Raw genomic sequence first — 26,826 nt, 5'->3', positions numbered from 1 at the left:
TGTCAAAAAACTGCTATGTGGAACAATGCCAACTCCACATTCTGTGTTTTCAATATATCCACTCAAAGGGCACAATTGCAGACTGAATGGCAGTTTCTCATAAAGTTTAGGCAGTCTGAAAATAAAATTATTTTCCAAAGACACTGACTTGACTTTATTTAGGTTGGTGAGTGCGTCATAATGTACAGTATTCTATGAATGTGCTTGTTTGTTGCCCAATCCAAAGTGAAGAGAGATAAAGACTGAGGGACTGGCTCCGGCACACACTGTATCAACTCAAATATTGGCAGAGATTTCACTCAGTCCTTCTATACTCCGACCACCTCTCTGTGATACGCAGTGAAGATATATTTTTTTTGTAACTTTCGTCCGTTTTAAATTTATGAGCACAAGCCATTTACCTACTGTCTGAATGAGTTTAAATTGAATTGTGTGTGTATCTGGATTGTAACTATATGTATATGAGGTTGGTTTGTTTGACCATGTCTCTTCTATTATCTGTCTAATTTTAAGTTTTACACTATTACTCAATCTCCTCAATGTGTTTTATTGTGTCTAATGTCTTAAAATAATATAGTCTGAAGATTCCAACAGAAAAGAATTCTCAATAAAGATACTGTAACTAGAAAAAAGCAAGATCCTGTATGATAATTGAGAGAGGAAGAGGTCAGAACCACGAGATGTAGGCATGAAGTGAAATGGAGACAGAAAACTCCCTAGAGTTAGACAGTAAGAGATGAAGACAGCTGTGCCTCAGGCAATAAAAGACAATGCATGAGTTTATTAAATGGATTTTAAAAGCATTTCTCTTCAAAAGAGGTAGAATTGATAGATAGTGACATGGAAAGTGTGACTGAATGCGTGTGTGTGAGTAACTGTGTGCTTGCTCACGTGTTTGCATTTACTTTTATGAATGTCTGCTTCCAAAAAATGAAATATTAACTAATATGCCAACTTAGCAATCAACAGATAGGAATGCAATGTCATGCAAATTGTGCAACAAAGAGTTTTCTTGTCACCGCAGCACCCGGCCGGTGGCTTGCTAGCCTCAGGGTTGGCTTTGGCTAACTTTCTGACCATCCAGTCAGAGCATGTGAAGATGCTGACATAAATGTAGAGCCAAATGAAGCCAACAGACTATTGAAAATAATGTCAAAAGATTAATGGGAAAATATTAAAACATAAATCAGTGATTCTGATAGACTTTAGGCCAGCAGAGAAGGCCTTGCTGGCCCTGACAGCCTATCACTGAAAGGAAAAAGAAAAAACAAAACAAAAATGCCTTACTGTTTTGTTGTACTTTCAGACCAAAGGGGAGCACATCCATGTGGGAAAAAGTACTCAGGGAACTATGCACGCATAAATAAACCAAAGATTATGCCCTTCGTTAAACAGTCAACTTGACTGCTCACATGTTCACTGGCATATTCTGCCTCTACACTAACTCAGCAGGCTCTTTCCATGGCAACATGAGTCCAGCACAGCCTTTGACTCACAGTGTTTGAATATAACAGCAAAACAAAACCGGCTAATAAGGAATTATGAAAATTTAAATTATATCATAAATACGATATTGACCAGTCAGCCACAGCATTCAAACCACTGACAGGTAAAGTGAATAACATGGCTTATCCACCTGTTTAAGGGTGGAGGTTTGAAGCGGCGAGTGAAAAGTCATTTCTTGAGGTGGATGTATTGGAAGCAGGACAAATGAGCAGGGTATGGATCCAAGAGACCCTGACAAGGGCCAAAGTGTGACAGCTAGATGACTTTTGTCACAGCATTTCCAAAATAGTTGGTCTTGTGTGGTGTGCAGTGATTAGTAACTACCAAACAACCGGTGAACCAGCAAGAGCCATGAGTGTCCAAGGCTTACCGATGCACTAGGAGAGTGAAAGATGGCCTGTATGATTCGACCCCACAGAGGAGCTAGTGTAGCACAAACTGCTGTAAACTTTAATGGTGGAGAGTGTGATTCTAATCCAAACTACTTTTTGTCAGACTGAGCAAACATCCTTTCATGGTCCACTAGCTTCTGTGTATGTGTTGAAAAAAAGTCCTGTGATCATACACAGCCCTGGCTCTGTAAAGTATCTTGGACTGATCCACACAACTCGACAGTATCTTAGTATCCTATGTCCCAGGCATGATTATTGTCTACAGGACAAAGGGAAAGGGAGATGAAAAGAGGGTGGGAGGAAAGGGGGCAGTGGGAGTGATAATCATGGTAAATCTGGCACATACTAACAGTGGACAATGTTTTGCTCTGAAACCTAGAGTCCTGGCTTTCATGTGGATGTTACTTTGACAAATACCACCTACCTAAACCCTATTGTAGACTATGTACACCCCTTCATAGTGACAATCTTCCTGATAGCAGTGACCTACTTTAGTTGGATAATGCTCGCCATCACAGTGCAAATATTATTCAGGAATGGTTTGAGAAAGATGACAAAGATCAAAGCAACAACGTGGCCTCCAAATTCACTAGATCTCAATCTCACTCCGATTTAGCATCTGTGGGACATGCTGAAGAAACAAGTCCAATCCATGGAGACCATCCCATAACTTACAGGATTTAAATGATCTGCTGCTCATGTCTTAGTGTCTGATACCACAATACACTTCCAGAGGTCTGTCCTGGCCTTGCTGGATCAGAGCCATTTTGGCACCAAGATGTGGACCTACACAATATTAGGCAGGATTGGTTTTAATGCTGTGGTTCATCGGTGTCAGTTAGACCTCAATAGTTTTCTTTTCCCCTTTCATATTTTTCTTCAAATCTTGGATCATTCATACTTTCTTTACTTTCTTTGTGTTTCTGTCTGTCACTGCTGACAGCCATTAAGCAGGAACAAGCTAATAAACTGTACAAGTCTAATGTAAATAATACTTTTAGTCTCATTTAACAGCTAAAAGTTAGTTGTGTTGGAGTTATTTTTTTACACACATCTTATTAGATTCATGTGAACTCTTAACTAAGATTTGTTCCTTTGCCTAGAGAAAGCAATTCTTGCCATCTTTGCATTCTGACCTGTAGTCAGAATGAAGTTTTATTTTGATAAATGATAGAAACAGTTGCCAAACTCACAAAAGCTCCAAAGTGTAATATAGTGGGAGTATCTTTCCACTAACAGTAGGTACCAGATCCGTAAAGAATTGTTCCAAGCATAAGCAACTTTGCAGTGTTGAGCAGTCCAACAATGTGCAGCCTTTTGCAAACAGGATTTTTTATATGTTGTCTCCCGTGGGCTAAGTTTAGCAGGTGAGTGCACCAGTGACACAGTTATCAGTGCACCATTGAGCATGCTATTCAATATCCAACATATATACAGAACTTTGACTGCAGTGCTCTGAAGTGTTCCTAAACAGATTGTTTCTTTGCAAAATCTTGGACAGTGTGTAATTTGACAGAGTGGGTAGATTTATGCTGTTAGAAGAAGAACCAGTAATCTATCAAGAACATGTGGTTTATGAGGTAAAACAATTATTTCTTAATTTGAAGTATTTCTTATTCCACTGAACCCTAGTTTACTGTTTTTTCCTTCACAGGCTGTATGAGAGATTTACGCCTCAATGGTCGCTACTTGCCACTGGACAGCCAGCCACGAGATGGGGTTTCCCAGGTCAGCATACAAGGCCTCTCTGTTGGGTGCTCCTCCGACTCCTGCAAAAGGAACCAGTGTAGCCCTCCCTTTACCTGTGTTGATTTGTGGAGAGTGCACGAATGCAGGTACATACACACAATTCTACACACACTAAATGCAACTGCACAGTTGAGCACTTTCACACTTGGATGCTTCACACACACGCTTATCATTTTGAGTCAAGGGCATGAAGACGTGCATTTAAACCAAATTGCTTCCTCTTCAGGCACTTTTTAGCTTCTGACATTGATACTATTTTTGTTCATAGTCATATAAATGTGGTTTAAAACAACATAGTCCTGACCCACTTAAGATTATATTAAAGTCACAGAAACAAAAGCATCACTGAATTGAGATTTATTGTAAACCTGCTGAAATGTCTGTAACAAATTATATTGCAACCACTTCATGGTAAGAAATTTGATGTTGCAGTCAAAAAAACATCCACTTGCAGAGCAAGACTAGAAAAAAAATTCCAGACGAGTGTGATAGAAATCAATAGTAAAGTCACAACTACATTGACAATAAAACAAAGGACTTACTCTTTTAGACCTAATAAATTTTCTGTAACATCGTCAGCATAGTGCACAGAAATCTAAATTGAGTCTGACTGGAGCAAAATAAAATTAAACATTAAAAATGTCTCATACAACCAGATTAATTATTTTACCATGTCTCATTCATACCTGCCATATGGCTTCATAAAACAACAACAACAAAAAAACAAAACAAAACAAGGGATCACTTGACATGCTCAACTCTCAAACTCTGAAAGTAGTTGTAAAATATCTTCCTTGACACTGGGGCAACCACTCTCGGCCTGCAATAAAAACTGTGAGCGTGGGGAGAGTGAAAGCTGTTGTCATCCATCAGGTCTAACTAAATTATGTCAGGGATTTACATTATGCAAACTGTAGGATTGAGTGGCTTAAAGCTTCACCTGTTAGTCAGAGTCAAGATATCTCAACTCCTGCTGCATCAACTTTGATCATTCTTTATTTGGTCTTGTTTTTGCAAGTGTGTCATCGTTATAGAGATATAATTTTAAGTTGCAACAGTAACCCCTTTAAACATGTTTCAGGTGATTACTGATTACATCACCGGCTCAGAGGACTCTGACTGTGGTAATTTCCATTCCCAAAGTGTTAGGACAATGTCTGTGGGTAAAATATTGACAGTAATCACAAACTGACTGAATTCCCAACTTTTTTGACCTTAGACTTTTGAAACCTTAGACTTGTGATAACAGTAAAGTAGGTCTTTTTGAAAAACAACATACACTTCTTGTGTATTTATTTAGACATAATTGCATAGGTTATTTATTTCACAAAGGTCATCTGGTACTTGGTGAAGTTGCAGGTGAAGTGGTGGGTGTGAGTCAAGGCCCCAGCATGCTTTTCAGGCCTATGTCTACCTGTTGTTGCCATCTGCTGCCACTCGGGGGAAGATATGTGGAGCAACCGGTAATGCATGCTGTTCTTGTTCATGTTTCTGCTTTTGTTGGTCCTTTTGCTTTGCCCCTGCTACGAAAAAGACAGAAGTCCTAATGGAGTGAAACCAAATCCTGGTGTAAAAGCAGTCCCAAATAGTGCTTATAAATGCATGCACTATCGAAGGGACCATTTATCCGTTCTGGTTCGAGCCAAACTTTCAGCCAGTTAGCATTCAACCTTGCTTGATGGATAGCTGCACTGTATGTCTCTATAGCCTCTGCACTGGTTGAATTTCCATAATCGTTCACTTTGTGGACATGGAGAGTGACATAAACAAACATCAACATGGAACTCCAAATCCACCTTTGGACAGCAGGAGTGAGCTGGTGGTAGCAGATGCTCAAAATGAGACAGCTAACACAACTTTGGATGGAGTCTTTATAACAACTTTGCTGCTGGTTATTTTAGTATTTACTCCTCAATTTGCTTTGGTGTCTGCAGCTGTGGTGGTTGTGATGCTGCCAGTATTCAACTTACTAAATATCCATGTAACACAATAAAATTTGCACAATAAACAAACACTACTAGATTAAAGTTGTCTAGCTGTGGTTATAGGGACCTATATGCAGCTGCAAAGACTGACGTGACACAGCAGACCTGCACAATTTCAACTGTCGTCTTGCATGATGGTTAGACCAAAATAATCAGTGCACTTAGCAAGGATTTCCACTCCCCACTCGCAAATAAATGACAGCATATTTATTATTCAAATTTCAACTGAGAATCCAATGCATACCTTTGCACCCCCATAGAAAAAGGCCTGTTTGGATGTTCATGTACATACTTAAGTTGAATTCCTATGTTTTTATTGTGGTGCTTGTTTCCTATTTAATAATCACAGGCAGCCAGAAAATCCCCAAGCTCCAAACTGGTTAAAGGTCATCAAAAATTATGTGTTCATATTATTTTATTTTGAAAGTGATGTCCTGTCTTTGAAATACCAATGAGCAAGTAAACACATTTAGCTGTTAGGCAGGCACAAAGTGTCATGTGAACTGACATCAGCAGATCAGCACTGAGTTGCTACTCCTAAGCCAACCTTACAAAGAAGAGATATTGTGTAGCTGTCTCAAAGTCAATCCAGTCTCGAGACCACACCTTGACTACATTGCAGACTTCAACTTGAATATTTCTGTAGTATCTCAATATGCACCTTTACCTGAGAAATGTGTGCAAAATCTGGTACAATTATTCAACCAATTTACAATATACATCCTATAATTTCTTTTAGTAGAGCTTTTAGTTCTGTATGTATATAAAACGTTTGAAAACATGTATGGTACTTTGGTCAACTCAAGTTGTTTTTAGACAGGCAGCAAGAAATTATGTGCAAACATAAAGGCAGGGTAAAACTTCTGTAAATTAAAAATAAATATGAAATATTAATACAATTAAGAGCAGCCAAAAGCCATTGAAAATATGTCCGTCTTCAGGTTTTTCTTGAAAATACCAATGAAGAAGGAATATTTGACATTTGATTGAAAGAGGATGGCTTTTTCAACGCTTTAAAACTGCCACTGCAGAGGCTGCATCTCTCTTGCCCACTAGACTTGATTGTGGAACAGTTAACATTAACAGCAGTTGGTCTGATGATCTAAGAGGCCTTGAGGTAAAGTAGGGCAGGGAAGCTCAGAAATCTACCCAGGTGCCATATAATAAAATCACAATAAGTTATTCACAGTGCACTTCTGCTGAGACAAAATTAATTGTGAACTTTTACCAAACCAGTTTTAAGTTGCATGTATACAAATATATACATTCATATCTGGCTATGCTTCTAATGTTTGTTGATGGTTATTTTTAATGCTTTATTTAATTTAAATTGATCACTGGCCAAAATGGCCAATTTTGACCTTGACTTTAGACTGACATGTATCAGAGAGACTCACAAAAATTAAAACTCCTCACGTAGGGCTGCAGCTATCGATGAATCAATTCATCATCTAAGCACGTTGCGGCATCAAAAGCGGAAGTGAACGTGCTATGCAACAGGAATAATATTATATTATATATGCATGATACAGCGCGGATGTCCATCCATGTCCTGCACTCCACTCTGACGGTTATTTCTGTGGCATAGCGCGCTCACTTCCGCTTTTGATGCCGTAATGTGCTTAGACGATTAATCGATTCATCGACAGTTGCAGCCCTACAGTCAAGATCGCTGTTTGGCAAAAGCCATGTTCCCCATTAAAGATGAAGAATAAGGCAGGAGACCCCACCTGCTCAGTCACAAAATGTTGGTGGTGAAAATAAATTATTATTTCAGCCCCCTGACTCCGAGGGGATTCACACTTTTGCTTGATCAACATTTCACTTGCACTACTGTATTACTTTCTGTATAAGGGTTAGTTTGTTTGTCGTTGGGAAATGGAAATGCCATCCAATGAAAAGCCACAGCAAGCTAACAACCCTCTCCTGTGGCACAGACCGAATCAAACATTGAGTGCTCTTAGCCACATTCACTAATCTCAGCAATTTTTCTGCCATTGGAAACATCGGCCTCTATTCAGTCTGTGCAGCCTCCTAGCTTTTAATCTTGCCTTTCACTTTTTTCCACTTCTCTGATCCACTCACCCACATCATCCATCCACCAATTTATTTTTTTTTTCTTTTTAACAATGGCTCTCATTCTCGCACTCTGCCCCTCCATTCCTCCATTTCTTGGTTTGTACAGCTCTCATCTTGCTCACTCCTGTTCAACTTTGCTACACTCCTTCACACACACACACACACACACACACGCACACACACACACACACACATACATACACTTTCTACTTCTCCATTCTCACCCCACTTGTTTGTTCACCTTGTTCTCTTTTGAACACTTGACCTGAACCTTGAAAGATGATTAGAGAGAAGTAAATGTTAGTAGTGAGTCTTAGAAGCACAAATGTTTGAAACTTACTCAAGGGCAACAGTCAGTCAGATAATTATTTCAATTACTTAACTACTTTGAGCTCAAATAAACTCAGTCATGGTCTTTTTTCTTTCAATTTGATAATGATTAAAAAAAACATTTAGAACAATTCATTTTCTTTTAGTTTCTCCACATACCAGGGTCATTTGAATGGGACTGTACTAGAAGCAATATTAAGAGTTTGGAAGGCGGTGTCATTTTTTTGCCATGTAAAGAGTGGAATAAATAGTGATAACTTGCGTGTCCACTTAACTAGTCGATAACTGTAGAGCGGTGTACTTCCAAAATGCTTTATTTCCAAACAAAAGTTGCCAGTTCAAACATCCATGTCCCCAACAATGTTTCCAGCTCCTCCTGGGGGATCCCAAGGCATTCACTGTCAGATGAGATATGTAACCTCTCCAGCACCTTCTGGCCTACCCAGAAGTTCCTCTTAGTTGGGCATGCACAGAAAACCTCTAAGGAGGCAGCCAGGACACATCCTAATCAGATTCTCAAACCACCACTGCTGGCTCTTTTTAATGTCCAGGAGCAGCAGCTTTACTCTGAGCTACCTCCAGGTATCCAAATTCCTCACCCTACCTCCAAGTCACCCTCCAGAGCAAACTCATTTCAGCCACTTGTGATCATGGTCTCATTTTTTCAGTCACTGTCCAAAGCTGATGACCACAGGTGAAGGTTGGGCATAGATCGACTGGTAGATATGCTTATCCAACTCATTTTGCATTACAGAATGATCTGACTACACTTCTTTTTCATTCTGCTATAGAGGAAAAATAAAGTTTGGCTTGTTTGTGTTTGTTTAAGCCAGTCACAATAAAGTGAGTGATACGGCAATGGTGTCCATTTCAAATAGTGACTATGTAATTCTTTCTGTGGAACATTTGTATGTATGGGATGTGAGAACTTTAATTCATTCACAGAAGAAAAAAAAAACAAAAAACTGGCAGGACTGCCTCACTAGTGAATCCAAATACTTGGTAAAACTTGACATTTTCTGTGTGGTAGGTTGCCACTCAGAAGTTGTTAGTCTCATACTCCATTCAGTCTTCTATCTCACACGCCATTTTGCCATCACATGTGAACAAGAACCACTTAAACTTCTCACTGGAGGTGGAGGAAGCAATCCACTGGTTTTTGGCACAATACTATGGCCACAGACTTCGAGGTGCTGAATCTGATTGAAGTCGCATAGCAGGTAGCAGGTAGATTATTATTGCAGATTGCCAGAAATTTCACTGTTTATGAAATCATAAATAAACAAGGCTTTTAATTGTTTGAACAGTTTGATAAGATACAGTTGGTTTAAATTTAGGTTTTGTTTGGTATTGCTTTATCATGCATTATACATCACTTGGTGTATTGTCTAATCTTGCGTAAATGGCAAATATCGTGCACATACAATGGCTGTCTACGTGACTGTTATGTGTATGTCTGAATGAAGCCTTGAGAAACATTAATGGAAACGTGACCTGTGTCTGAATGACAGAATTCTATCACTTCTGTATCCCATGTCTGAGAAGGGCTTCATTGTATTCCTTGAATGTGCTAATATGTGACAGTTGGTAGGCTTATTGCAACAGTAAATAACAGGTGTGGGCCTAATGCTGGTTCAATTTATGGTGCAAAAGTAATCAGATGACAAAAGATGCAGCAGATAAAATATAATGTGGACTTTCAGTTTACAAAAGCACTGTTTACTGTGTAGAACTTTATTATTATTCATCGGAGGAACCCTGACTGATCTGCAGCATAATCAGCAGGAATTTACAATTTCTTGCTATTTTTCCCTTCAACTGTTTAACCAAAGCATATTCTCAGGAAAAGTAATAGAAAACATGAGGTGTGTGACAGCATAAAATTGAGATGAAGATCTTTTTAACTAGACTGTTCTTTAACAAGGAGTGAAAAGTGTTCAACACAAAAGCAATCAGGCTTCAGTAACTCTCACCGCACCACACCTGTCACTAACTACTTTGAGAGCATGCATTCTCATCTAGGTTATGATGGGGCTTTCGTCACAGCACTGATTCCAGTCATGGCTAATTACTGCCAAAGATAAGAGAAAGTGCAGAAAACAGAAGCAGTGTTGTCTAGTTGACTGACAGGTGTCCTGTATTCAACACCTACACAGACTCCAACTGGCATAATGGGTCCTGAGTGCTGAGCTTCAGCTATGGCATAATAAACCCTCCTGCTGCTCATTATCTTTTAAAATGCCTTTTTAACAATTACGACGTTGTTTTTCTGTACATTATCAAGATAGCTGACATTTTAAACTACAACGAGCACAGTAACTCTAAATAGTGAAAATATTCACATGATACTGACTTCGGTTGTTACAGGCAAGTCCAGTCCACTTTGTAGTCATTCTTAAGGCAAAACTAAAATGACTTTGGGTCTTTGTTCTAGACTGGAATGGCCTGAAGTGTTCTTTTTGCAGACTCTCATGTGGATCATGCTGAAATGCTGCTATAAAAAATACAATCTAAAAATATCTCTACAGAGCATAAGAAGTATGTTCTCATTGACTTTAACAGTTCCCTTTAAGGTAATCAGAGAGTAGGAGATATTTGCCAGTGTCTATTTTGACATAGAGTGATGTGTGTATACGACTGCGTGCGTATGAAGGTGAAAATTCTACTTGTGCATTATGGAGCTGCTGCATGCCTACAGTCAATGCTCAGTTTGAATGAATGAACATAAACACAGTAATTGCATGGTGAGTGACTCCCTATAATGAGATGTGGCAGATAGCTGATTACCCCACAGAAACAGGACAGCAGTGCGCCTCTAGAACATGTTCATGAACATGAGATATTGTACTGTAGCATAGTTATTCAAGTGTTGCTGTAGATCCCCATTAGTGGTCATAATCTACAAACTAAAAGCAAGGAGATCCCCCCACCTCCAACATCACAAATTTCCAAAATGTGACCAGTGATTTAGTGGAAAGTGACAAGCATTGGTTCGTGTATATATTGAGTCTCCTCTTCTGCAATTGTGCATCAATTCACAAAAGTCAAACGTTTTATCTAATGTTAGGAAATAACCTTATGTTAATGGCACTGTCTTAGTTCTATGTACATAACTACAACATTAATAAACCATTTCTGAGTAATCTTGGAGTTCATATTAAAAAAAAATTAACCACCATTATTGACCTCTTAACTAGTTTTGCAAGACAGAATGAGCATATTTTATGAATGCTTCATATCCCATCATACAGTGAGTAACATTTGCATGAACAACTGAGACGAGCTGACCAACTCACTCTGCAGCACTCTGGAAAACATCCTCCAACTTTTTGCCAGAAAAAAATAACCCAGTCGAAAGTGTTTTTCATTTCAAAAGTGCTGCACCCAAAAAAAGCTTTTGGATAACAGTGGCTTTCCATGGTACTAATGTTACAGCAGAGAGGCATTTTTCACTGCTGGAGTTAGAACAGAAACAGTAGAACTCAGCTTTACTTGTCCCAGAACTACACGCACACACACACACACGCACCTACCAGTCCTACCAGTAAAACATTTAAATAGTAATGTTGTTCCGTGAATTCATAATCTTCATATATAGAGAAGACAAACAGCGTTTCTAAATTAGTGCGGTTACATAAATAAATGACTAACAAAGAGTGAACTGGTGTAAAAGCCAAAAAATAGGTTCTTCTTTTCTTTTTATTGAATCAACAATCGATTTTCTGTTGAATCGGGACCCCAAGTTTTGTGTTGAAAATTAATGCTGAGGAATTCTAATGCAAACAGTGAGTATAAATAGCTAAGTAGATTAGTCAGATATGAACGTAATTCATAGACGGAGTTTGGGAGAAGGCACAGTAAGTTAACCCTTTACTGGCCCGTCTGGATTTGTTTTGTGACAGAAGAGGAACAATTATAAGATAAAGTACAACACCATTTTCAATTTAATGTTGCTGTTTGATAGTAAAGTTAAGTCAATATTTATAAGCATGCGCATGTCTCCTGAGACCAGAGGCAAGACTCATCTCTGATGTCATCAAAATGTACAGCCTGGAGCTGTTCCATAGACACTGAATGGGATACTGAATTAATGGCCTCATAAAATGTCTGTTTGAGCTGTTACACCCAAATGAGCTTTTAATTATAGTGGTGCTTTCTGAAGTGAGGCAGAAAATATGACCCTGTCTGCATAAAATCATCCTAGCTACTGCCAGTGCCACAGTCAGCATTTTCACCTCCTGCAGTCCATTCTCTATTGAAGTGTACATCTGCATAAGATCATTGATTAAAGGAAAAGTTGCCCATTTTCATTGGTGCAAATGGAAATAAACGTAAGTTCTAAGATTGTAAAGAGCCAAATTTATTCTGTCACGTGTTTAAGTGCGTTTTCAATAAATCGAATTTGACGGATAATTTTTTTAAAAATTCAGGATTCTTTTTAGTCATACCCGAGTAGATTTTTACAGAAAAATCACCACTTTCATTCTGTTACATTTGGACACGATCATCATGCTACTTTGATAATATTTTTTTAGATTTTATGCATTCAATAGGATTTGTTTAATCCTAGCTGTTTCTCTTGTTTTATTTACTTTATATAAAATCAGCCTTTCCTCAGAACAGTTATTACACATTCACCTTATCAAGGCAGTTGATATGTCCGGTGCATAATCTACACATGAGTTAAAATCCTCTTGTTTTCCTTTTTCCTATCCAACTTGCTTCTTTGCAGATGTCCTCCCGGTCACATGATCCGTGTTAACGGGACCAGAAAGTCCTGTGTCTACACCCTCTGTGCTACCAGGCCTTGTCACCGTGGCACCTGTGTGGCCCAGTCACCCTCTAAATTCACCTGCCACTGCCCGGACGGCTACAGAGGACGTCACTGTGAGACGACACTGGCAATTTACAGGGAGGACGTGGGCCTGAGCTTCAGCTCCCTCTTTGCCATCTGCATCTGCTTCATGGCCTTACTGGGTAGCTATTACATCGACTGCATGTTACACAACCTACATACATTTGTTTGTCCATTCGAACAATTTCTACATTAACAGGTACCATCTCAAGCAGAGGAATTTGGAAAGGATGATAGGAACAAGCAGTCTCTTATTTTTTTTGTGATTGCGTATTTGCTTTTCTTGCCTTCTATGAACAATCACATTGTGTAGAGGTGCAGCAAGACAATCAACCACTCACACCACCAAAAACTTACTGAAGAAAAAAAAAACATAATAAATGGAAACTCAATAAATTTAAACAGGTAACATGAGACATCCCAGGAGCCCAGATTCTCCCTTTTTGCATACTAAAAATGTAACCTCTCGAAAAATACAAGCAAATACTGATTTTACAAAAATAATCCCTAACATTTGTCTTTAAGCCTGATAGAAAGTAAACTCACAGCATAATCTCCTGGAATTCCTTTAACTGTCATAACAAACTGCATATTTATAACTATTGCTGTAGGCAATGTCTGTCACAAAGGTGGCATAAAGATCATCTGCTTGTTATGCAATTACCAGCTCTGACAAAAACTGGAATTTCTATTTCCAAACTGATAACCACAAAATGACAAATGTGAAAATTAAGTACAGCAAAGATCTGAAACTGACACATGAAAACCATTGAAGCTCTCCCTGTTTCTTTCCTGCACTCACACACAGTGAGATAGTCATATACCAGATGTTTCTAATTATGGTATAGATGCTTCTTTGATAATTAGAGCCTTAGTTTACCCTTAGAGTCTTGTTGTACACAATTGTGAGTATAGTGAGACCCTAGGGACAATGTTACCACACTCAAATTAACAGGGGGCCTGACAAGATACACCACGTAGAAGTGGATGTAATAATTACTGCAAGATGCTCCTATTAGCTTATGCGCCTCATCTTTATCTAGATTTCCCATTACAGCACACATCTTTGTGTGTGTGTGAAATGTAAGTGGTGTGCTACAATAAAACATTGGTTTCCGGGGGAATTTTAATGCATTGAATTGTTGCTCCAGTCCTGATAGTTATCTTTCCCAATGTCAGACATCTGAAATATGGACTAGGAAGTAACTTCTGAATCCTTATGTGATGACTATATGTATAAAAACAACTAATGTGGGCTGCTTGGAACTCTGTAAAAGCCTTCCTAAATCAACTTCATGACTGTCATTTGCAGGCACCTTTGACAATACACAGTATTATACAGCTTAAAGTCATACTGAAGACTTACTGAAGAAACAGCAGTTCTCACTATAGTCAAGCTTTCTTTACCAAAAGGTCAGAAAGTCTCTGCAGGAATCGTAGGTTATGACTAGAGCTTGCTAACGGCATTAGTAATATACCAGCACTTCCTCGTGTCTGTGGGCGGACGGCCTGGAACAGACTGGTGTCTGGTTTTCTGCAGTTAAAATCCACATTTTTCTTTCTTCCTGCCTGTCTGTTTTTGCTTGTTGAATATTCATCTACCTGTACCTTTAGCTTTTTATTCCTATTCCGAAAGGATTCACTGCTGAGACAGCGCCTCGGGCACAGTTGTTCACAGAGAATTGTCAGAACAATGACATGTACCCCCTTGTTTAATTGAGGACAATACAACACAACAGTAAAGAGCAGTATGAGACAGAGCACAGAACAAGAAAGGAAAATAGATCAGGGGAGCGCAGAATAAAAGAGGATGCCGCACAATACCAAAAGAAAACAAGAGGGAGCTGAACAGATTACAAAGCGGAGGTAGCACACAGCATAGTGAGAGAAGGCAAAGCAGGAGATGCATAGTGCTGAGAAGGATGGTGTCAGTGTCACACTGCTGCTGGCCATGTCTACTTGTTTCATTGGTGATTCAGAGGGCACCTCCCTCACACCCTGAGACCAGTCAGACACAGTTCAAATGATTGTTTCTCCTTTCTCTTCTTTTCACCTCCATTCCACAATATTCCCTTCAATTTTGGCTTTAGGCTCATATTAAATGCGACATCCAAGCTTGATCCTGCTGAGGCTCAGTTCTGTTTTAAGTGTTAATTACTTGATTTGTAGGCGTATAAGGTGCTGTTTACCCAAACCTGCAGAAATTGAGATCAATGCTCTCGGGGCTTTGGTAGTAATTTCAATCGGTAGAGCATTCCGCGCTCGATCGGTCAAGCGTTCCTCACTCTGAAATTTAAGTAGCAGCAAGAGAGACTTTTTTTAATGCCTTCAACAAATATTGCTTGTGCAGACTCCAAATGTTTGAGCAGCAAGAACAAAAGAAGGACAGCAGCTCTCAAGGAAAATGTTTCTTTTTTTTTGAATGCTATGATTGGTGAAGATGAAATTCTGTACTGAAAAAGGATTCAAATTAGTTCATTCCTTTTGACCTTATTGTCTTGTCTGGTATGGTCTTTTATCAGATGGTTTCCCATTAAATTAAGTGAAGCTATTCATGGTGCCTGGTGCTTCAAGCTTCAAGTGATCTGGCCACAGATTTCACCAAGCATTTTCTCCCCTTCTGCTACCTTTGTGTTTCCAGTTTGAAAATCCCCTTCACTATGGGAAACAACAACTTCTGAGCAGTAACCTACTGAAAATAGCAACTTTCAGCAAAGATTTGGGTGATGCTATTTGACAGGTCAGCGTGGTTCTTTTGGTGAACATTTGTAAAGTTCTACAAAGAATATATAGTAGTTACAACCTTTGCTGCCAAACATGGACATTCTTGCATGATTGCCCACCTGTAATTAAAAAAGTTTTGATTTCTAAGAATGTTCCAACAGAACTTGTTCTTGTCAGATGCTGTTTTGCAAGGCTGCACACTGAGCTTGTTGTTTTTTTAGCATGAAAGTATTCAGTGTGGGCAGAGTTCTTTTACAGCAACTGAGGGTTGTGATTGGTTTTTATGAGTGCAGCCGGACCATTCTCCAACACTGACCCGGCTGTGTGGAGATAGGTCTGGCTTTAGTTTAAATGAGACATCTCAACAATCATTGTCATTAATTTTGGTACTGTCTTGTTACTAACTGAATTGATTTGACTGTCTTTGGTGATTGTCTATCTTTTCCTCTAGTTACATCATCAGATCAACATTTTTAATTTGCCCATACCTGACTAACTAAATACCTGCAAGTCTAATGACATTCACGTCAGCCATAGTTGTAACTGAACATGGTTAACAAATTCAACTAATGGCATGATAAATATTACCCACTTAACATGATAATTTTATCATTTAGTTCAAAGCAATGCCAAACTAGAATCTCAAAGAAGTACTAACATGAAAGGTGAAAACAATTCACCTCAAGAAACTTTAATGCAGAACTACTTTGAAAACAAATCATCATCAAGAAACACTCAGAATTAATGATATTTGTCATTTTAGATGTCATATTAGTTTAGAAACCTTTAAGGGCAGTTCATATTAGTTAGAGTCACTGTCCCTTCCTGCTAACGTGGTCAATGTGAACATCAAAAAAGAAGTTAGGGAGTTGCTATTTCTCTTCCATTGACTGGACAAGAAGACTAGTAGAGCAGAGCCAGTGCCAGTCCCTAGGGTGCTCCTCTGTGGCTGTGAATTCAAAGCAACGTTTCTAGTTCATAAATGTTAGCACGGCTGCAAAGTCCAGTTGGCTAACTCTTTCCAATAGTAATAATTGATAGCCTAGCCCTTTGAATTTATCATGTAGCTTGAATATTCACTTGGCATACAGAAAATCTGAATTAATTTTTTTCTGTTTGTTTATTTTGGTTTCTACATGTGTAGCTGTGTGAAAATATCATCCTCTCTTCATGTTCACATCCATGTCTTTATGCATTTCCACTGCAATTTCTCTCAGCACTGTTGTTCTGCATTCTAACCTTGGTTTATTACTGGTGGTTTGACATTGACATACTTGCCTGTATTTCTAGAGTTTTTTTCCCCACTTCTTTCTTTTGCAGAAAAAAGACAAAAACTTTATAACAAAAATAAATAAATGCATTAAAAACCCATCTGTACGCAAACTCACTTGAAAGGGAAGATTCAACTCAGTAACAGATTAATTCCTTTTAACTGATCTGTGAGGGTAATGTTAGCCAAATATTAAGTAAAAGATGAATAAATTTAACACATCCATATAATACATGTATGTATAGTGAGGCATTAAGTAGGTATATTTAAGGGAAATATTAGGATTGCAAAATTATACATAAAATAGCATTTTGAAATCTGGAAATAAAATTTCTAAGCTTTCTTTCTTCACGAAGAGTTCAATCATTCTGCTATGCTAGCAATCAGCATGTTTCAGTTCCAACAATAAGTCCTTTTCTGTTGCCATGGAGACCAGTGCTGCAAGTAGTCAGGTCTGTTCAGTCGTATTTCTGGAAAAAGTTGAGCCAACGGTACTGCTCATACTTACTGAGCTGAAAATGACGGATAAACCCTTTTCCCGGCTGGTGGCTTGCTAGCTTTGGGGTTGACCATCTTTTCCTCACGATGTCCAGCTTTTCTTGGAAAGTCTGACTTGAAAATGGTTTTCTAAGCATATCTGCTGCCAAATCAATATCTTGTCCCCCATCAGCCATTGTGACAAATAGGAATCGCTAGCTTTGGCTAACTCTTTCACCATCCAATCAGAGACGTGAAAATGCTGATGCTACCATACACCTGCTGTTCCTGAGGTCACCAACTCCAAATCTAATTGGTTAAAGCAACAGTTTTATTGCAACGTATTTGAGCTTCAGGCGTCTGCACTTTTACTATATGAACAGACTGTGTTGTCCATGTAGAGGATCTGATGTCTGTAGGGGTGTAAGACTAAGGTTTTTTACTTAGGTAGGGTGGACAGGCTGCTTTTAACTCATTTGTCACATAGCGGCGGTCGTCAGATTGAGTTCTGACCTCCATCACAGCTGCTGGAACTTTTTTTTATTTTCTTTTTAATTTGTAAAGTGTTAATAAAATAGTAGTTTGATTGTTATCACAGAAGGACAGCATTTTCAGAATTTCAAATGTGCAGCACAGTAGGGACGTACACAACTGTAGGCAGGTGATTTTTTTTTCTTGTAGCTGATGATTGAATATACTAGTAATGTATTTAATTTAATTTAATTTTTTAAACGTTGTAGTTGAACTGTTAAATGTAGTAGTTGAACTGCCTGGAATTGCACCATTTTCTCGAAGACCTTGGTCTTAGTTCTGACATATTCTGCAGAATAGCTCTCATAAGTCTCCCACCAAGCCATGCAAGAGGAATTTATTTGAATCACAATACTCAAAAGGCTGTCATGATTTATAATACCTTTAAAGATCAATGTCAGTATGACTTATACACTGTAGTAGAATAGTATACCAAAGAAAACACTGAGCATATTTTTAGAGTGGTTATTGATGTTGCTCACTATTTAATGGACAATCTTTTTTTTCATGAGAAATTTGGCAGCAAAATCAAGGCGCACACACACACACACACACACACACACACACACACACACACACACACATGCACGCACACAGACACAAAATCTGACAAGCTTTCAATGCCCAGAAGCAAAACACAGTCAATTCCACTTAGATTATAACAATAAAGTCAGTCTTAAGTGCTCCGAACAGCAGTGGTCCGACAGCACAGCAGCAAGCTCAGGGCCCAAACTCATTTTAATTCTGGCTAAATACAACATAGGCAGCCCCTCATTAAATGTCCCACCAGATGCGTCTTCACATTCTGCACAATCACCAAATCTTTCCAACTGAAAGTACATTCATTCCTATGTTCAGTAGAGCTGATTGTACTACTGAGGAAGGCATGAGTGTGATCCATCCAAGAAATTTAAGTCCAACATAATTAGCCTGATAGGGAAGTTTGTTTCTTTAAAAGGAAGATGAAGTATTCCATGTGTGCATTCACAGTCCTTATAATCTGTAAGGAAGATGCATGTTGATGACTTCTTGCTTTACCACCTCCTCATACCAGAACATTCAGTATCATTCAACTTCACATAAGTAAATGTGAAGCTCGTTGGCATTTCAAAACCCAGGAACATATTAAGATAAGGTTTTCTGGTGAATTCAGCATCAGACATGACGACTACGTATTTCACATTTAACACATAAAATAATTGCATAATTTTTCAAAATCGCTTTAAGTTTTCTTTGATTTGTTGTCTAGCACACATTATATTGGAAATTATGTATTTTATTACAAACACTATGTAGTATTCGGGGCTCATAGTGACTCAATGGTTATCTCTGTCAATGCACAGCTAGAAAGATCTGGGATCTTTCTGTGTGGAGTTTCTCTGGGTACTGCATCTTCCTCCCACAGTCCAAAAACATGCTGAGGTTAAATGGTGATTCTAAATTGTCCGTCGGTGTGAATATGAATTACTTGTCTCTCTGTGTAGCCCTGAGATAGACTGGTGACATGTCTTCACCCTAATTCAGCTGGGATAGGCTCCAGCCCTCCATGATCCTAACGAAGATTAAACGGTGTGTAGATAACATGTGGCAAAATCCGTGTTGAATATATATCTACTGTCTGCAAAATGTGTGTCTGTTCAGTGATGTGTAGATATGGTGAAATTAAGATTCTTCTCTGTTTATGCTGTTTATGCATGTTAGTCCTCTGACAAAACCTAAACGGGAGTTTTTAAAAATGTGCACTTCAGGGGATATTTGAAAAAATCTGTTTGAGTGACCTAAAAGATTATAGAGTTTATATGTGCATTAAATACCTAGACATAGAGGAATGAAATGTTAACACTTTGCAAAACATTCGTATTAGTGAGGACAACGCTTCAGTGTTTCATTCCCCAACAGAGCTCAGTCTAGCCTCAACTGTGGATCAAACACAGACACTGACACACTCCACCAGCCAGCTGAGATGAAAAGGAGGTTTTTTTGTTATTTCGACAAAACATTTTTCATTTTTTTAGCCAATAAAAGGCGTTTTACCTTACAATGGCATTGAGAGTCTTTTTGAAAAATGAATAAACATGATTTCAGTTTTGAGCCATTAGAATTTAAAGACTTTTTGCCCTGTGGTTCAAAAACATGTAATTAATAACTGATATTTGAAGGTTAAAACATCCACCCATTCACTAAATCAACCTGTATTCTGCCTGCCCCCCCACCACATTTTACATTTGTAGCAGTTTTCTTGGTGTGAGCTTGGCAACAATGTTTAGTTACAAGGGAACGTCGACTACTGTCATTTGCTGAGTGGTTGATTGTGTGATTGTACAAAAAGCTATGAACTGAGTCCATCACTGAGGAAATTGTCCGTCTGATTTTCCCTGATGATGAAACTTTGTAGTGGCAATAAGATGCACAAGGTAATTTAAAACGCATTTACAACCGAAACCAATATTTTTCAGACCGTGTCTGTGCTGCTTTTGTCCTCGATGAGTTGTATCACTACTGCTTCTCTTCTGGACCCCACCAGCATGTCATACTGGTTCAGCAGACTGTAAGAGCCTTGAGTCTAAAATCAATCTCCCTCTCTGTTCATACTGAAAAACAAAAATCTGTTTTATTTCTGGTCAGGGTGTATTATCCATACCCTAATCCCGCATGACCAAAAAACCCCCCAAAAAACAAACAAAAAAAAAAACAACACAAAGGTTTTATATATTCATTTTTATCTTCCCCAACACAATACCTCACTGATGTAGGATTGATTTGAAACAGTGTAGAGAACATGTTGGGCAGAATAGAAACTGCCGATGTTATTTTAGATTATTTCGAGCCTTGGATGTTTGCAACTTTTGGTGTGGATTTCTACATTTCTTTTTAAATTTTTTTAGTTGAGTTCTCCAACTATGAAAGACAAATGGGTGAAGTCACTGCTGCATCAAAGAAATGGGCTATGCATTAGATTGTCTTCACTTCCTTTGTTTTAAATAACATAAAATTAAACCTTCTCTTACCTTCATCATGTATTACAAAAGTCATGTATATTAAGTAGTGCTGGCCAATGATTAAAATTTTTAATTGCGATCAATCACACTGTTATACATAAAATTAAATATTGAATTTAAAAGTAGTGTATTGTGCGCTTTTATTTTTAAAGTACTGCTATGTAAACAAAAATACAGTAACATTTGGTTTGCAAACACTTTAAACAAATAAAGCATTTGTTAGCTTGTCTTGTTTGAGTTTATCTCTATTTCTCCCATACGCAGCATCCAACCTGTCTGCTGAAGCCTCCTTCCACTGTTAGTTTGGGTGAGACATGATGACACCCATCCCAAGTACTGATCAACATCAAGCCCTCTTGCGATCCATGGTTTGTCTGTCTGTGTATTCAGAGCCACTGAGCAACGGACTTTCACAATAATTACTTTTTTCTTTTTTTTTTTTTTTTAATTGATAATGCATGATAAAATAATTGCCAGAGTTTATTAATATTAAGTCAATCAGGAAATGTATGTTCTGGGCTATTATCCACTACACACTCTTGAATCTAGATTTTATCTACGTATAATTTCCCTTTATAACACGTATTCATCTCTCAGAATTATTGAGTTTAATTTACATATATATGTATTTTTATTTACTGACCTCTAGCAACAGGCTGTAATTGCAGCATAGACCTAGCGAGTAGACGTCCAGTTTTCACTCATCATTTGACTCTGACTTTGTCCTCCACCAGCTCCGGAGGGAAGTGGCTCCTTAGTTGCTGAAAGCTTTAACTGTCATATCAAGTTAGCTGCCTACTTTTTCGTTTGAAGATTGAGCGCTATCATCAAGAACGATGGGTTTGAACAGCACAGGTGATGTTCGTAAAACCAAAACAACAAACTTGAAGACACTAAAACATTCTGAAGTCCTGCTCTTTTTATAATTCTTTGTAGGTTTCTCACTTCGTGTCCCATATCACAGTCTAGATTACATTCGCTGTTTATATAAAACAGCGAGGGGAAGACAGATGGAGATTAAATTCATATTGCACATTGTCGTTCTTTTATTTTATTCATGGTACATTCTTTACAAAACACCCTTTGACAGTTCATCTCTGCAGATGCACGAGACACTGGTCACATTTTTTATTTCATGCCAATGTGGCGAAAATGTATGTCTGACCACCTCTAGCTAGTTTGGATGATATTAAATTCAACATGCCCTAGGAGGTGAATTTACAACTGAACCTGACAAAAAGAATTTAAAGTACATATGTATATACATAGATACACACACACACACTGCTAATGTTCACTGTATCTTTCTGGTTGATTTATGCGCTACTGTTCAAAATGTCCTTGGGAATGGTGTGCATGTCTGACTGAGAGTCAGTTCATACCCACATCTTTGTAAAAGCATTGCTAAAGTATAACTAAAATAAAGTTTGACACCACTAGCACTATTTTTACAAGAGGAGGTGGAGCATTGTGTGAAAGAAAGCACATCTTTGGATCGATAACAAGACCAATGGAGAGAGAAAAAAGATAGAAAGACTCATTAAGCACAGTTAACCTTGAGAAAACGAACAGCAGAGCAAAAGGTGCTGACCAAGCTCATATATTGGACAAATACTGGCTCTGGATTAACTATTATATTAGGTTTCCATGCAGGGTTTTACTGCCATGTGAACTAAATGAATTGCATTTAAAAAGTAATAATAATAACTTTGGGGACCAATTTGCTTGTAGTTTTTTTGGCACAAAAGCATTCAGTGTGGGCAGAGTTCTGTTACAGCTGCTGAGGGTTATTTTGAGTTCCCAAATGGTGTGTGAGCTGGAAAAAAACTCAATTCCTGGAAGTTATCAATTATTATTGTTCAGCCCTATCACTTTCCTGTAGATGTCGTCATTAAAGCTAAGAACCTGTGAAAACCTCATTTCTTGTCAGCTACAACAAAAATTGCCTGAAACTGATTTTATAAAGGGGAATGAGAAGAAGAGTAGTGATAGATCAAGCGCATAAGAGACAGATGCCTCCAGTAAACAGAAGTATAGTTTGATGGGGTAAAAATCCATAAGATATTATTGACCTGTGTTGATGTATTCATAGACACTGATCTCATTGCAAGGTGTGCGGATATTGATTGTCTGACTGGAAACCCCATTATGCACACACTCATTCAGCGCCATTTTAACTGCTCAATGGATGCAGTGGATTTCCCTGCTCATCAGACTGCTGCATGCCACCTCACTGTGCATCCGCTCTTCCATAAATGGGCAGTGCAGGAATTTTTAGAGGCTCCTGCAGGGTGTTCAACTGTCATCTGCCTTTTAATTGTTGAGACAAAGTCAGTTCATTTCAAGCAGCTATGATATTTAGAAGTGAATTACTTCAGGTCAGTATGTGTAATATCTAATGTGGTGCAGATTGCCCAAGGCGGATCCCAGAGTAGCTTCGGGAGTGGATGTAATGTAGGGATTGTTGTTAATGGCTGATTTTAAAGGTGGTGTGGCGGGGGTGAGTGGACGAAGAAAACAGTCAAAGCAGCTTTCACAGAGGGAGGGTGAGTTGCAGGCAGGAGTAAGAGTTGACCAAAGAGAGGGAAGTTAAACCAAAAAAGGAGTGATGGTCAAAGACAGCACAGGACCTTGGAGGCAGTGTAAACAAATAAACACATAATCTGTCTTTTCAGACTCACTCTTCACTCTCACACACACACACACTGTCAGAAATACCGATCAAATTCTCTATTTCTTTGTTTGCCCTCTAGAGAGAGCTTTGAACAGAGCAGATTCATCTTGTATACCCTGACCTCCAGCTTCGTTGCTCACCTCCCCATGGAGCTCACTCCAGCCACTTCATCCATTCACACACACGCACGCACGCACACAAACACACACACACACACACACTCAGCAGAGGGGAGCAGCAGAGAATGCAAACACATAAAAGCATAAACTCCACTGCCATAAACCAAGCAGTAACACACATCTTATATTTGCAGTTTTGCTTGACTCTATATTACAGGCTGTATTTTTCTCTTCATATAGTCCTAAACCCCAATGCACAGGATATTGATTCATACAGTGCAGTACAGTCCTCTTCACAGCAGCTCAAGATCAGATTTCTTTGTGCACCTCTGTTCACATCACATCCTGATATTGTTGCTGTTGTTGTTGTTGTGCTGTGAAAAAAAGAAATGCTTAATGAAGTCCATGTGAAGTCTATTGTTTGCTGAGACTGCTGACACTTCATGTTGATGTTTCTCATACAAAAGCTTCATTTATAACCATTCATTGAATATCACTTGATCCTTGTATCATTTCAGACCTTCCCTGAAAATTTCATCCAAATCCGTTAATCTGTTCTTGAGTAATGTTGCGAAAAGACAAAGACGGACAAACGGACAAACCAATGCCGATCGTCGCATAACTCCACTGCGTTCCTTGGCGGAGTAATAAACCCAAACCAGCAGAGTTACAAAGTGCTTTACATGGGAAAATATAGCAGAAACAGGAAAAGACTGATTGAAATCTGCCAAACGTATGAAAAAAATATAAAATATCTAAGATAAAAAGAGAAACTTTGAATGTCAGACCTACACTGCAGTAAATCAGAACTGGGAGCACAAGAACAGATTTCAGAGTGCATTTAACTGCTGCACAAAATACAACCAACTACACTGTGGAGTTACTCCGGCTTTTTGTTGCACACAAATTTTGTCCACCTAAATGCACTTCTAATTTATACAAAAAAATGAAAATAAAAAACAGAGGTTGCATCTGGATCAAAAAAGTGCACAAGTGACCAGCATTCTTTTTAGCAGCAGTGGACGAGTACTCCAGTTGCAATAAAGACATTAATTAGTTCAAAAGTCTATTACAAAATGACCCTGCTTCTTCCTCAGTTTGTTACCTCACTAAACATATTTACAATGAGTTCATAGTCTTATTGAATTCAACATGGGTGTTTTTGTTTGTTTTTTGTTTTTTTTTTTTGTAAATTATGATCCCAGGAAAATAGTAAAATAGACAGTTAAGCAGAGCATGTGCTTGGGTGGGGCCACCTTGTGACTGACAGATTGCTACCAGATCAGGGTTCATAGTGTCATCAAGGTCTCAGTCAGTTCCAAACCTTGTTTGTTTCGTCCTTTTTCTACAGAACAACAAACTTGACGCTTCAGAACAGTAGTTCATCAATGAGTGGTGTCATGTCAAAGTGGTTATTTTTACCTTTTATATACAGTCTGTGATTAATCAATCAATCTTTATTGGTCATTGCACATTTTCATATACAACGAAATTTCATTTGAGCTGCCCTGCCAATGACAGCTCCGGCTGCTGCGCAGTGCTGCGCGCACCTTTCTTGAAGAAAAAGAAAAAGGACATGTTGGGATCTGGGTAGGGATAGCAGAGGGTAAAAGAAAAAAAAAAAAGGCTCGTTGTACCAAATGAAACCTCCAATGTTGGGAAATTCAATTTGAGAAGGAACCTAAAAAAAAACAAACCCGCAAACAGGCAAAGCATGACGTTAGACAAGGATAGTTGGGATAAGGATGTGGGGTGGTGGAGGGGGGAGCACTGCACAGTTAGCCGGTTCCTGTGCAGGTGCACGGATTCCTGGCTCCTGTGTATGGTGAGGGAAGCTTGTGGAGGCAGGGGGGATGGGGGATATGGGAATGTGTGTGCGAATGTTTAGCTCAGTCCTCAGTTCATGAGTCCGAATGTTTGTGTATGCGTGTAGCCCATCTTCTTCCATCTCAGACCTCCGGTGTCTCAGTTCGCGAGGGTGGGAGCGCGATAACACAGCAAGGTTGCTATGGAGATGTCCTCGGTTGGCCCGGTCCAAAAGTCAACAGGTGTCCTTGGGAAAGTGGGGGGGGTGTAGGAGAGCTATCTCTTGGCCATGAAACTTCCAGAGGAGTTTGTTATTGTTCCAGGGGCGCCAGAATGTAATCAGTTATTCTTATGTTTGGGCGGGAGAGAAGTAATTTCACCTTCTCCCTACTGCTCTCAACAATTTTAGACCTCAGCTGTAGCGATTCTCACCCTGATGGCTTCCAATCTGCGACTCAAATCAACAGTCACACCAAGCAAATTGTTCATCTTACGATTGAGTTCGTCATACCGAGAATCGGCAGCCGTGATCCGTTCGTTTGCATAGACCAGCAGAGTTTGGACGTCGTTTCTGTCTGCGGTCTTCCTGATTTTCCAGAAGCTCAGGCCAGTGAACAAGCCAATTATCAGCAGACCTGTCATCATAAATCCGAATATATAAACATCTTCCACATCCTCCATGTGCCAGGCACATGATCCCCTTCCACTTCCCCCAGGCGTCGATCATGTAACCAGAGACGAAACTCCCATCCGGACAGGTAGGCTCCCCTAGGCCTGTGCTCTTTGTGGCGACAATCTTGTCAATTGCGTTGAGAGACCAGTTAATCAATTCCATGATCGGTGTTTCGAAGGTCCAGTGCCAAGCGATCGCTCCAAGTCAGACAGACGAGACGAAGACGAAGAAATGCAGCAAGCAGGGAGACATGAGGGTAGGGAGGAACAGAGATAGCGGAGCAAGGAAAAGTGTGACCGCCTCCTACGAGAGCTGAGAGCAAGATTAAAGTTCAATACCATGGCTGATCTCTACAATATATATATGGGCCGTTTAAAGTTACTTTTAATGGGCAGATAACATCAAAAATGCATGATGTATTACTTTTTCCTGGCCTTTGGTATTGTGCATTGTATTGTTTATTGGGAGACGGAAATGTTAAGGCTCATCATGTCCATGTTTTTCATTGTCTCATTTTTACAACACACAGTTTCTTTATTCTCCTGTTTTCATTATTGAATATGACCCAGCCTTGGATCTTCAGACACTATTTTCTCATTGAAACCTCATGGCGGCTGGGCCAGCTGTGTCTCAATGCTGTTTCGATGTATTTATTTT

General features: G+C 39.0%; 1 protein-coding gene across 1 annotated transcript in view; it reads left to right on the top strand.

The window, feature by feature from the left end:
* LOC111563846 (neural-cadherin) overlaps nt 1-26,826 on the top strand; it is a 375,623-nt gene that overhangs the window by 332,104 nt on the left and 16,693 nt on the right. Inside the window, exons 34-35 of the mRNA XM_055010997.1 lie at nt 3,553-3,733; nt 12,774-13,018. Coding sequence (XP_054866972.1) covers nt 3,553-3,733; nt 12,774-13,018 — 426 coding nt within the window. The remainder of the gene's footprint in view (nt 1-3,552; nt 3,734-12,773; nt 13,019-26,826) is intronic.

This window comes from Amphiprion ocellaris, chromosome 1 (genome assembly GCF_022539595.1).
Source record: "Amphiprion ocellaris isolate individual 3 ecotype Okinawa chromosome 1, ASM2253959v1, whole genome shotgun sequence".
Classification (NCBI taxonomy): Eukaryota; Metazoa; Chordata; class Actinopteri; family Pomacentridae; genus Amphiprion; species Amphiprion ocellaris.
Note: the sequence above shows the minus strand (reverse complement) of the source record. Positions and strands in the feature narration are given on the sequence as shown.